This window comes from Oncorhynchus tshawytscha, linkage group LG19, assembly GCF_018296145.1.
Source record: "Oncorhynchus tshawytscha isolate Ot180627B linkage group LG19, Otsh_v2.0, whole genome shotgun sequence".
NCBI lineage: Eukaryota > Metazoa > Chordata > Actinopteri > Salmoniformes > Salmonidae > Oncorhynchus > Oncorhynchus tshawytscha.
In genome coordinates, this window is record NC_056447.1 from 456,124 (window position 1) to 470,719 (window position 14,596).

The 14,596-nt window shown below is 42.4% G+C and overlaps 1 protein-coding gene across 2 annotated transcripts in view; it reads left to right on the forward strand.

Annotated features, from left to right (window-relative positions):
* Nucleotides 1-14,596, forward strand: part of LOC112219079 (RNA-binding Raly-like protein) — a 40,653-nt gene that overhangs the window by 18,210 nt on the left and 7,847 nt on the right. For both annotated transcript variants that reach the window (XM_042301155.1, XM_042301156.1), the window contains exon 3: nucleotides 703-753. In XM_042301155.1, coding sequence (XP_042157089.1) covers nucleotides 703-753 — 51 coding nt within the window. The remainder of the gene's footprint in view (nucleotides 1-702; nucleotides 754-14,596) is intronic.

Below are 14,596 nucleotides of genomic sequence, written 5' to 3' on the forward strand. Positions count from 1 at the left end.
CTCATCTCCACCTTGACAAAATGTAAGTGTTCTCCTCAAACCACAATGCAATTTGGAGCGTATGCTACCTTATTCCCAGTCAACTCACACATTTTTCAGGCAGCTGACATGCAGTAACGTTCAAAATTGGTGTAATAGCCTATAGTTTTTTGGGCATGTTGTATTAATTAGATAATGTTTTACCGGTGTAGCGTATGCCCACTATTTCTTAGTGGGTATGGGCAGGCTTAAGCTATGGACAATGAACACAATTGCTTTTTATCGATGGCAATTTGAATGCACAGAGATACCGTGAGGAGATCCTGAGGCCCATTGTCGTGCCATTCATCTGCCGCCGTTATTTGAGCAGTCAGCAACAGCCCCCCCCCCCTTTCCCTGGACAGGAAAGGTCCAAGAGGGGGAGTGGAAGCACACTTCACTTTCCCCATGAGTGTGGAGAAGAAAGAGAGGCTTCGTCCCCAGAGTAACAGGGATTCCACAGGTCAAGACTAGATTATGGCGATGTTAAAACATAGCACATCAGCCTTAAGTGTCTGTATCAATCTGTCTTCTCCATGGACAAGCCACCTATCCGTCTTCATTGACCCGTGTTCTATCCTTCCCCCTTCTAACACCATCATATCCCCTCACGCCCTCCAATGCACAGCTACCGTATCATATTCCTCTTTCCTTCTCTCTCACCATTTCCCTCTCTCTTCTCAGATCTGACTATGACCTGGAGTATGACAGCTATCCAGATGACCTCTACAACAGGTAGGCAGCTGTACTGCACCTGCTCTCACCTACATACCTATGTTATAAGAGATTCTTGTTCTTTACTCGCATGGACAAGTAAAAAACAGGCTCTGTTATGATCCAGTTCAGAACTCGTACTCAGATGTTATATGTAAATACCCACGGGGCAAAAACAGGTTGAATCAATGTCGTTTCCCTGTCATATCAACCCCAAAAAATCAATGCGATGATGTTGAATCAACATGGGAACACTGATTGGATTTGCAAAAAGTCATCTACTTTGAACCTAAATCCAATGAATTGACATCTGTGCCCATTGGGGATGTTCTCTTGTGCTGCAAAGCCCCTTCTCAAAGTGAGTGCAATTCTCTAGTCTTCCCTCTCCTCCTCTTTGATTGCATGTGTCTCATGGACAGGCTTATCAATGACTCCTGATTCGTCTAAGAGGAGGAGTATGGCTGCTTGTGAAAGTCATGCATGTTGAGTATGATACCAGAGAATATACTGTACCGCCTTAGTGTTAACTCCTTTTAAATCCCCTTGCCTGGTACAGCCCAAATGGCTACACAGCACAAAAGACACTTGCTTTGCTCCAGTAACTCTGTCTGTCTATATTATTCCACAAGTGATAACAGTGAGACTATGGTGAAGGGCCACAGGGAGGGAAATGCTGTGGTGTTCTGAGGGGAGTCTCAAATTGAGCCCATTCTTTGCATTGAGGCTCCACTTGAATAGCCTAATTATCCAGGCTTTGATTGGCTGCAAGGAGTGGGCCCTCTGTGTCTGGTGCTGATAAAGGACGCTGTGGAGAGGAGAGATAAGAGAAGAGTGTGCAGAAACTTCTGGGGGAGGAGGGCGTTCGAGCAGCGAAATGGGGACACTGAGAAAGCATCTATCTATATCAAAGAGCTGCTGATGCTTTGTCTGCAGGGACAGCATAGATAGGGATTTATGAAATATGATAAGCATGTCCAGATATATACTACGGTGCAAAAGTTTGGCGTCACTTAGAAATGTCCTTATTTTTGAAAGAAAAGCTAGTTTTATGTTAATTAAAATACCATAAAATTGATCAGAAATATAGTGCAGACATTGTTAATGTTGTAAATGACTATTGTAGCTGGAAATGCCTGATTTTGAATGGAATATCTACATAGGTGTACAGTGGCCCATTATCAGCAACCATCACTCCTGTGTTCCAATGGTATGTTGTGTTAGCTAATCCAAGTTTAGAATTTTAAAAGGCTAATTGATCATTAGAAAACCATTTTGCAATTATGTTAGCACAGCTGAAAACTGTTGTCCCGATTAAAAAAGAAATACAACTGGCCTTCTTTAGACTAGTTGAGTATCTGCATTTGTGGGTTCGATTACAGGCTCAAAACGGCCAGAGAAATGAAGGCTATTCCATGCAAAACATTGCCAAGAAACTGAAGATCTCGTACAACGCTGTGTACTACCCCCTTCACAGAACAGCGCATACTGGCTCTAACCAGAATAGAAAGAGGAGTGGGAGGCCCCGGTGCACAACTGAGCAAGAGGACAAGTACATTAGTGTCTAGTTTGAGAAACAGACGCCTCACAAGTCCTCAACTGGCAGCTTCATTAAATAGTACCCACAAAACACTAGTCTCAATGTTTTTTTTAATTTTTTGCAAATGTATTAAAAATAAAAAAACTGAAAACTGAATAGTTATGTAAATACCTTATTTAAATAAGTATTCAGACCAACATTGAGCTCAGGTGCATCCTGTTCCCATTGATCTTCCTTGAGCTGTTTCTACAACCTGATTGGAGTCCACCTGTGGTAAATTCAATTCATTGGATATGATTTGGAAAGGCACACACCTGTCTATTTAAGGTACCACAGTTGACAACCATCTCGGCAGCACTCCACCAATTAGGTCTTTATGGTAGAGTTGCCAGATGGAAGCCACTCCTCAGTAAAAGTCACATGACAATCCGCTTCGACTGGAAGCCAGTGGAATGTGGGGAGAAGCGGGGTGACATGGGAGAACTTGGGAAGGTTGAACACCAGGTGGGCTGCAGCGTTCTGGATAAGTTGCAGGGGTTGGATGGTATAAGTCACTGCTTTGATGTTTGCAGAGAACGACAGGGTGTTGTCCAGGATCACGCCAAGGTTCTTTGCACTCTGGGAGAGTGGCACCATGGAGTTGTCAACCATGATGGAGAGGTCTTAGAGCTGGCAGGCCTTCCCTGGGAGGAAGAGTAGCTCTGTCTTGTCGATGTTGAACTTGAGGTGGTGGGACAACATCCAAGCTAACATACTGCATCTGCCAGGCACACATAGATGCATGTAGCCACCTGGGTGTCAGAAGGGGGAAAAGAGAAAAGTAGTTGAGTGTCATCCACAAGGCAATGATAGGAGCGACCATGTGAGGATATGACGGAGCCGAGTGACTTGTTGTATAGAGAGAAGAGGAGAGTACCTATAACCTAACCCTGGGGGACACCAGTAGTGAGAGTATGTGGTGCAGACACAGATCTTCTCCATGTCACCTGGTTGGAGTGGCCTGCCAGGTAGGATGCAATCCAAGAGTGTGCAGAGCCTGAGGCTTGAATGGGTGGAGAGGAAGAGCTGATGGTTCATGATGTTGAAAGCAGAGGATAGATCTAAGAGGATGAGAGTCAGCTTTGGTAGTGAGGAGAGCCTCCGTGACACAGGGGATAGCAGTGCTTAATTTGTAAATCGGGAGGTGCCGGAACAAAAAGTGAGCACGAGAGGGGGCTTCCCTGGGGAGTTTTGAGGTACCGGAACGCATGGAAGAAAAAGTAACCTTTATAATTAAGCATTGCATGCATATCATCGCATTTGAGTAATGGCATAAGGCAGTAGAGTAGAGGCACTTACAGAAGTTGCACACATGGGGATGATTTTTAGTAGCTTAGGGTCCAGGAAAAATGTGGCCTTTTATAAACGCATTTCACGCAATTCTACGTCATTTTACATGACTGGAGACTTTGCCCGAATCTTTTTTAATACCACACAAATGATCGAAATGGCAGGGTACTTTGACACTGAGAAATTGACATCAATAAAAACAACATTTTCTTGACTCCATCAATAGTGTAGTCCTAGGTGTGTGGAGACATATTATAGGCAACGATATGAGAAGGAAATTATAGTCCTACAAATGCTTTCCAGTTTAACTGAATACACATATTTAGCAGACATTATTGCGGGTGTAGCGAAATGCTTGTGTTCCTAGCTCCAACAGTGCTATTGTATCTAACAATTCACAACAATACTCAAATCTTAAAGTAAAAGAATGGAATAAAGAAATATATAAATATAAAATATTAGGACAAGCAATGTCGGAGTGGCATTGACTTAATACAGTAGAATATAATAAAGCATATACATGAGATGAGTAAAGCAGTATAAAACATTATTAATGTGACTAGTGTTCCATTATTTAAAGTGGCCAGTGATTCCATGTCTATGTATATATGGCAGCAGCCTCTAAGGTGCAGGGTTGAGTAACTGGGTGGAAGCCAGCTAGTGATGGCTATTTAACAGTCTGATGGCCTTCAGATAGAAGCTGTTTTTCAGTCTCTCGGTACCAGCTTTGATGCACCTGTACTGACCTCGCCGTCTGGATGATAGTGGGGTGAACAGGCCGTGGCTCGGGTGGTGATCTTTTTGGCCTTCCTGTGACATTGGGTGCTGTAGGTGTCCTGGAGGGCAGGCAGTGTACCACCGGTGATGCATTGGGGAACCACCCTCTGGAGAGCCCTGGGGTTGCAGGCCGTGCAGTTGCCGTACCAGGCGGTGATACAGCCCGACAGGATGCTCTCAATTGTGCATCTGTAAAAGTTTCTGAGGGTCTTAGGGGCCAAGCCAAATTTCTTCAGCTTCCTGAGGTTGAAGAGGCGCTGTTGTGCCTTCTTCACAACACTGTTTGTGTGGGTGAACCATTTCAGATTGTCAGTGATATGCAAGCTGAGGAACTGGAACCTTTCCAACTTCTCCACTGCACTCCCGCTATGTGGATAGGGGCGTGCTCCCTCTGCTGAATTAAAATTATGATTGTACTGTTATACAATACATAGCCTACCAAATATTATTCATAGCAAAAAAACATAAAACAACAATTATTTAAGAATGCTTTGGTACATAAATGGTCAAGCCTCTTCTCCAAAATTAAATTCTAGTCATCACCTTTGAGTGTAAACTGTATTATTATGCATACTGGATGGACTGGTTATCTTATCCTACACTAAACTTTCCATCCATGAGTCTGGGAGAGAATTTATACTATGCTGTTGGTTCGTGGATTGTCAGGGGGCTTACAATTAGGCTATTAGGCTATTAGGCAATTAGTGAATTTGTATTTGATTTTGAATAGCCTAATAGTAGGGCATTTGTCATAATTAATTGGGTGACACATTACCTTTAGTTATCCAGAATATCTCACCACCATGCGTTTCCATCTCCTCTTCTCTCTCCTTTAGACCTATTGCTTTCCTGAGCGAGCAGACAGGCAGTTTAGTTAAATATGTTTAGTTAAACAGTTTAGTTAAATATGTTTAGTTAAACAGTTTAGTTAAATATGTTTAGTTAAACAGTTTAGTTAAATATGTTTAGTTAAACAGTTTAGTTAAATATGTTTAGTTAAACAGTTTAGTTAAATATGTTTTGTTGTAAAAACATGTTACTATCGATTTTAAGGAACAGATTTCACGTGGTTTCCCAAACAAAGCACTGGGTAGCTGCAGGAACAAGGTTGGAAAGCCCATTGCACTGGGTAGCTGCAGGAACAAGGTTGGAAAGCCCATTGCACTGGGTAGCTGCAGGAACAAGGTTGGAAAGCCCATTGCACTGGGTAGCTGCAGGAACAGGGTTGGAAAGCCCATTGCACTGGGTAGCTGCAGGAACAGGGTTGGAAAGCCCATTGCACTGGGTAGCTGCAGGAACAAGGTTGGAAAGCCCATTGCACTGGGTAGCTGCAGGAACAGGGTTGGAAAGCCCATTGCACTGGGTAGCTGCAGGAACAAGGTTGGAAAGCCCATTGCACTGGGTAGCTGCAGGAACAAGGTTGGAAAGCCCATTGCACTGGGTAGCTGCAGGAACAAGGTTGGAAAGCCCATTGCACTGGGTAGCTGCAGGAACAAGGTTGGAAAGCCCATTGCATACAGAGTTTGGGCGGAATATCACCTGTCTTGCCAGCCAGAGCACCTCAAACAGTGGTTGATGCGTGGAGTAAAATAAGTGTTATTGTATTTATTCCTCAGCTGCTTATATTAAGCACATGCTCCGCTATAAAACCCGAAGTAGCCTACAAAACGGACCGGTTGGAAAGCGCCGGCTATTCGAGTGCATACGGATGGTGTATTTTCCCTCCTGCACCTGTTCCTATCCATTTGGTCATTAAGCAATAATACATGAGAGGCCATGTGTTATGACATGTTTTACCATGGCTGTAATGTGGTCATAGCCACGAGGTGAAGCCCACCACAGCCATGATAAAAATGTCATAACACATGGCCTTGAGTGTGTTATTGCTTTTATACAATGGGTTACCAGCATTAAAAATCAAGATTATTTCCCAAACTATCCATTTTTAAACAATACTGTACATGATGCTACATTCACTAACACTGGTTATAATGATCCATTTTAAATCCAAACTAATTTGACATATTAGTAAAGATGAGATTAAATTGAGAATGGGTGAAAATATGGGTGAAATAGGCGTGAAAATATGATCACTTTATGAGAGAACAGCTGTGAAGCCTGAGGCAAGGAACAGAGTGCTCTTTTGCTACTTTCTCAAATCGTCAATAGCCTATAGTTCAACCATGCAGCCCATATATGTTTAGATTTCTAAGACATTCTAAGGTTTGTATCATTAACAACTTGATACATCTGATCCTGCCATGCCCTCTACTGCTCATCCTGTCTCGCCTTGACCTGCCGCCACTCCCCCAGTACTCTATCCCTCTCTCTTTCTGTGTGTGTGTGATTGTGTGGGCGGAGACAGGTGTGCTGGAGTCAGAGCAGAGCCCCACCAGCAGCAACCTGTTCCATAATCAAGACCTCTACAAATACTCAGCTTACCCTGTCCCAACCCCTCTCACTACAGCCTCAGCTTCTGCACCTGGTTCCCTGCAACCCACCCAAGCTTCCCCTGGCCTGCACTCCATCTTCCCACTGTGTTTCATTAAATACCTTGGTTACATCATCCCAGTTTCCTCGTCTGAGTCTGCTCTTGGGTTCCACTGTTCTACTCCGCGTAACAAAACTAGAGTTGCTAAATATGTCTAAATCTAGCATATAGGACCTGATTCAAATGATCCGTTTTAGCTCAACATAGCCACTTCATATGCGCAGTCACTCTGTAATGGGAAAAATTTCCTTTCCACATTCTTCGTGCTATAAAATCATATTAAAAAAAATGTCACAGGATTTATAAGCATATCTTGTCTGCTAAATGAACAAGCGTGTCTATGTTAATTAAACATAAATTACCGTGAGACCGGCAGTTTCTTGCATGAAAATAACCATCTGACAAAATTTCATGACCACCACAGTCCTACTCAGGAATGAGTTGATGTGGGAAGTGAGAAATGGGAGGAGATTTCCAGAAAGGAGCAGATGGGTTCGAGCGGGCAGGTTATCAGTTAACCTACTGTAACAGATATGGTGGATTAGCAGGAATATCGGAATGCCATGAACCAGGTTGCGAGTTCAAATCCCAGATAAGGACATGTTGACTAATAACTACTGTATAAATAAACATACACATTGTAGTCATGCATGTCAAAGTGTGTCTAATATAAAAATACTGTATTGCAGCGAACAGCAGGAAGTGAACCCAGATCTATGGTGTGAAAGGCTATCTCCCTATGTATCGCATCAATAGGGTTAATCCAGTTCATGGGAATTGTCATTTACAGTACATTAAAAGTACTATGTGTATCACAATGACTGATATTTGTTTGCGGAGCATCACCTGTGAAATCTCACTTGAAAATTGTAATCCACATTTGAAAAATCATTACATGTGAAGTGTTCCAAAAACACATCGTTTCACATAATATCACATGTGAAATCACGTGTTTTTTGAGTGAGGGAAGCTACAGAGGGAAGCTTTTAAGAATTGTAATTAAACTCCCTCTTGTGCTTATCTGGAGGTTGAGCATTTTAAGCAGCTAGGCTGACTATCTGTGGAGAAACTAATTCAACTTGGAACTAACTAGCAACTGAAAGCCATACCGACCATAACCTCTTAAAAAGAATGTCAACAGTAGAACCATTTGGAAGGGGAAGATACCTAGTCAGCTGTACAACTGAATGCCTTCAACTGTGTCTCCTGCATTTAACCCAACCCCGAGCTGACAGATTTTTACCTTGTCAGCTCAGGGATTTGTTCTAGAAGCCTTTCGGTTCCTGGCCCAACGCTCTAACCAGAAGGCTACCTGCCACCCCCATATTTAATGACTTTATCTCTGTAATGTAACTGTATATGTATCTATGTAAAGAAAATAGGGACCACAATGGAAACAAGTCCTCAACTTTATTGTGCAAGTCACATTTAAAACAAATCTATGTAGGCTACTATGTATATACATTGGGTTCAAAATGATTGACACCCTTGATAAAGATTCTGTATGAAATAAATCATTCAAATACTGAGCTATATTGACTGCTCCAAAAAATGGAGAAATGTTATTATTTTATGCTAAAACAATTTCTCAGAGAAAGAGAATTTGTTTAACAAGTAATAATTAAAAATGTCTCAAAAAATTATTGACACCCCTTTTTTCCATACCTTTCAAAACCTCAACTTGAGAGGATAATGCCACTGGGCCTTTAAAAAAAAACTTGGAGTTGGAGAACACTTTGGGAGGAATCTTAGACCGTTGCTCCATACATAATCCTTCCAGATCCTTGGTATTCTTACACAGTACCCAAACCAGTCGTGCGTGCGCCATCGTGCGCAAATTGATTTTGTCCCCCACACCAAACACGATCACGACACATTAATTTGGGGATAGGTCAAAAAATATTAAACATTTATGGCAGTGGCTAGCTTGCAGTTGCTAGCTAATTTGTCCTATTTAGCTAGCTTGCAGTTGCTAGCTAATTAGTCCTGGGATATAAATGTTGAGTTGTTATTTTACCTGAAATGCACAAGGTCCTCTACTCCGACAATTAATCCACACATAAAACAGTTAACCGAATCGTTTCTAGTTTACTCACCTCCTTCCAGGCTTTTTCTTCTTTGGACTGTATATGGCGATTGGCATCTAACAGTATTACCATGACTACGACCGACCTCAGTTCATCTTTCAGTCACCCACGTGGGTATAACCAATGAGGATATGGCACGTGGGTATCTGCTTCTATAAACCAATGAGGAGATGGGAGAGGCAGGACTTGCAGTGTGTTCTGCACCACAAATAGAAGCAACTTCTATTTTAGCATCTGGCAGCACAGACACTCGTTGGCGCGTGCGAGTAGTGTGGGTGCAATGATTGAATATCATGCACGCGACGCAAATGGTGTGGTCAACATGATAGTCTGTGCTTATGGACTGCCCTCTTCAATTCAAACCACAGGTCTTTAATGGGTTTCAAGTCCGGAGACTGAGATGGCCATTGCAAAATGTTGATTTTGTGGCCAATTAACAATTTCTTTGTGGATTTTGATATGTACTTTGGGTTATTGTCTTGCTGGAAGATCCACTTGCGGCCAAGTTCCAGCCATGATGCCCATGACGTCTACAAGGACCCAACGACCAGTGGAAGCAAAATATCCAAATAACATCAAAGATCCACCACCAAATTTGACAGTAGGTGTGGGGGTATTTCTGCTCATGCATTCTCATTTTGACGCCAAACCCACCAATGGTGTACGTGGCCAAATAGCTCTATTTTTATGTCATCCAACAAATGTAAACACCTGGAGTTTGGTAAATTACATTGGTACTTGGATTGGAACCGGTGCTTTGATCAGATTGCAAGAAAATAGAGCTCTTTGGCCACGCACGCCAGTGGTAGATTTGGCGTCGGAATGGGAATGTGTTCTCCAACACATAAAACATTTGAGAAAAATGCTCAGGGCCGTTGAAAGGTATTGAAAACAGGGGTGTCAATCATTTTGACCCCTTCCCTTTTGAGAAAAAATGTATTACTTGTTCAACAAAATCTCTTTCTCTGAGCAATTGTTTTAGCTTAAAATAATATAATTTCCCAATTTCTCGGAGCAAATGTATTAGTATAACATATTAACCCCCCCTTTTCGGCAGACAGCTCAGTGTTTGAAATATTTATTTCAAACAGTAAGATTTGCTCATCATTATGAAAGGTGTCAATCATTTCAGAGCCCACTGTATGTATTTTTTCTTATTTTACAAATAAAATCAATTAAAAAAGCAACCACCTTGTACCAAGGGTTCAACAATTCAACCTGTCCGAGTTGGGGGACCTTGGGGCTATTATTTTCTCATTACCCCATTTCACCGTTTAAATGGCCTTTTAGGTGTCCTTGCTTATTCACAGCTACAGTAGCAAGACTCATTGACAGGGTTTTTCCTGTGGATTACAGAAGGTGACAGCTCTTATTTCTGTACACTGAAAACTCAGCATTTTCACAGATAGAGAATATGACATGGCTCATATAATGGTATCCCTAGAAGTATTGAAATAAGGGACCATGTTTCTATGGGTAATTCCATCAATGAGGTGTGTGTGTAGAAAAGCTATTGGTCTCCAATTCTTACCCCCTGAACCTAAAACACCCCCATTTCTTATCGTTTTGTTCCCCAATCAGTGCAGTATATAGGAGCTGCCTCTCCATATCAGGCTCAGCTAGCAGATCATATGATGATGCAGTGCTTCCCTGAGGGCTGCGGGTAGTGGGGCAGCAGGTTTTCTGTAGTGAAACTATCTATTGACCCATACTGTATCCACATGACCTGACATTCCCTCTGGTTGTCCGACGCTGGTGGTGATTTCACAGATGGGTGAACACAGTCTCCCTGCATAGCTGACTGGACGCCTGGCCACCCGCCCCACTGGTCCGGAGGAAAAACACAGCTCAGGCCAACTGTGGAGCACTGTGAAGCAAGGGGGAAACACCACAGCCATGGAGGGAAAAGGGCTGAGAGGGAGAGGGGATGACAGAATGAAAAACGAGGCCCTTCACAGCCAGCTCAGGCATTGCTGATCCGTTCAGTCCCTTCTCCCCTCTCTCTTCTGTCTCTATCTCATCTCTTTCTCTTCCTTTACTGCCCCTCACACAGCCACCGCAATACAAGGCGATTTAAGAAGTATCCTTACTTCATCCTACACTGGTGTAGGATTAGAGTGACTATACACTGAGTGTACAAAACATTAATGCTCTTTCCATGACAGACTGATCAGGTGAATCCAGCTGAAAGCTATGGTCGCTTATTGATGTGACTTGTTAAATCCAATTCAATCAGCGTAGATGAAGGGAAGGAGACAGGTTAAAGAAGGATTTTTAAGGCTTGAGACAATTGAGACATGGTTTGTGTATGTGTGCCATTCAAAGGGTGAATCGGCAAGACAACAGATTTCAGTGTCTTTGAACGGGGTATAGTAGTAGGTGCCAGTCGCACCGGTGTGTGTCAAGAACTGCAACGATGCCGGGTTTTTCATGCTCAACAGTTTCACGTGTGTACAATGAATGGTCCACCACCAAATTGACATCCAGCTAACTTCACACAACTGTGGGAAGCACTGGCCGTGCTGCTGCTCCAGTTTTAACTGTTCTGCCTGCGGCTATGGAACCGTGACCTGTTCACCGGATGTGCTGCCTGTCCCAGACCTGCTGTTTTCAACACTCTAGAGACAGCAGGAGCGGTAGAGATACTCTCAATGATCAGCTATGAAAAGCCAACTGACATTTACTCCTGAGGTGCTGACTTGTTGCACCCTCGACAACTACTGTGATTATTATTATTTGACCATGCTGGTCATTTATGAACATTTGAACATCTTGGCCATGTTCTGTTATAATCTCCACCCGGCACAGCCAGAAGAGGACTGGCCACCCCTCATAGCCTGGTTCCTCTCTAGGTTTCTTCCTAGGTTTTGGCCTTTCTAGGGAGTTTTTCCTAGCCACCGTGCTTCCACACCTGCATTGCTTGCTGTTTGGGGTTTTAGGCTGGGTTTCTGTACAGCACTTTGAGATATCAGCTGATGTAAGAAGGGCTATATAAATACATTTGATTTGATTTGATTTTGAGTCAACATGGGCCAGCATTCCTGTGGAACGCTTTTGACACCATGCCCTGACGAATTGAGGCTGTTCTGAGGGCCAAGGGGGGTGTAACTCAATATTAGGAATGTGCTCCTAATGTTCTTTACACTCAGTCTATATGTCCTTTTTACAAACGACCAACATCTGATTTACAGTGGATCCAAAAAGAGCTTGGGTAATTTTGTCAAACAATCATTACCCTTTCACTGAGTACCAGGCATCATCTTATAGGATTGTCTTTGAATATTTTAGTAAACTCACTTTGCACTGTAGTATGAAATGCTTTCCCTGATGCATTCTCCTTGAGCTGAGCATATCAAGTGTGTGAAAAAAAGATTTATTGGTAGTTATCTGCTCTGCTGAGGATTTAAAGCTTACAAAGGTACAGTACTCTCAACGTAACACTTTCTCTCTCTCCTTCATGGAGAGTACGTCTAGAGTACAGTAGGTAATCATATTCAGTTCTCAGTAAAGCCAACTATGTACCTTCAGTTCTTTTCACTTCCATAAAGTACTGTATGACTCATACACAATTGTGTATAATGTAGTACAAGTATGTTCTTTTTCATTTATAAACAGTTAATGTAGAACAGCAGATACAGTGCATTCGAAAAGTATTCAGACCCCTTCCCCTTTTCCACATTTTGTTACGTGAAAGCCTTATTCTAAAATGGATTAAACACAACATTTCCCTCATCAATCTACACACAATACCTCATAATGACAAGACGAAAACAGGTTTTTAGAATTTTTGCAAATGTATTGAAAAATATATTTATAAATACCTTCTTTACATAATTATTCAGACTTGAAATTGAGCTCAGGTGCATCCTGTTTCCATTGATCATTATTTGTATTTATTATGGATCCCCATTAGCTGCTGGCAAGGCAGCGGCTACTCTTCCTGGGGTCCAGCAAAATGAACCTTTCTGGTGCAGGCGTTCCGCTAGCGACCCACCTCGACAACATCCGGTGAAAATGCAGAGCGCCAAATACAGAAATTGTCACGTTCTGACCTTAGTTCCTTAGTTATGTCTTTGTTTTAGTATTGTCAGGGCGTGAGTTGGGTGTGTTGTCTATGTTCCGTTTTCTATGTTGTGTTTTTGCGTTTGGCCTGGTATGGTTCTCAATCAGAGGCAGGTGTCGTTAGTTGTCTCTGATTGAGAATCATACTTAGGTAGCCTCTTCCCACTTGTGTTTCGTGGGTGTTTATTTTCTCTCTTTGTGTATGTCACCAGACAGGACCGCTTCGGTTCGTATCATTCTCGTTGTTATTTTTGTTTTAGTGTTCTGAGTTGAATAAATATCATCATGAACACGTACAACTCTGCGCTTTGGTCCGATCCTTGTGAGAAGAAGAGGACGAGCGTTACAGAAATAGTCATCATAAACATTCATAAAAAATACAAGTGTTAAAACCACCAGTCTTAAACCACTCGAGTGTTGCTTTAGCAGTATGCAGTTGTCCTGCTGGAAGGCGAGCCTCCGTCCCAGTCTCAAATCTCTGGAAGATTGAAACAGGTTTCCCTCAAGAATTTCCCTGTATTTAGCACCATCCATCCTTCCTTCAATTCTGACCAGTTTCCCAGTCCCTGCAGATGAAAAACATGGTGTTCTCTGGGTGATGGGAGGTGTTGGGTTTCCTACCAGACATAGAGTTTCCTTGACAATTTTAGTCTCATCTGACCCCTATGTTTGGGGAGTCTCCCACATGCCTTTTGGCGAACACCAAAAGTGTTTGCTTATTTTTTTCTTTAAGCAATGTTTTTTTCTGGCCACTTTTCCATAAAGCCCAGCTCTGTGGAGTGTACAGCTCAAAGTGGTCCTATGGACAGATCCTCCAATCTCCGCTGTGGAGCTTGACAGCTCCTTTGGGGTTATCTTTGGTCTCTTTATTGCCTCTCTGATTAATGCCGTTCTTGCCTGGTCCGTGAGTTTTGGTCTTATCTTAATCTTATTTAGGGGCTTCATAGCAAAGGGGATGAATACATATGCATGCACCACTTTTCCGTATTTATTTTTTATCTTTTTTTTGGAACAAGTTCTTTTTTTCATTTCACTTAACCAATTTGGACTATTTTGTGTATGTCCATTATATGAAATCCAAATAAAAATCTATTTAAATTACAGGTTGTAATGCAACTGTCACGAACCGGCTCAAAGCCCGTAACAAAAGGGAGACAACGTGGAGATAAGGCGTAACAAAATATATATTTATTACCTAAAGCAACTAAGGAAAATATACAATGGTGTGTGTAATCAGTAATCAGTAGTGTAAGTGAGTGTTTTGCATGCATGAATGTGATAATGCAGGGTGTTGAAAAGATGCTAAAGCAAACAACTCAAAAAACACCAAGAAACACAACAAAATCCATAAAGGTGTCTGCATGGAGAGAGTCTCTTCCATGAATGGGGAAGTGGTGTATTTATCCTGGGAGACACAGGGCCCAGGTGTTTCCCATGTAGCTGACGACCCTCCCAACTCCGCCCACCGACATCCTAATAAGGAAACAACAAAGAGAGAATACGGCAGACAGAGTGGGAGGGTCGTCACACAACACAATAGGAAAACTGCCAAGGGGTATGAATACTTTTGCAAGGCACTGT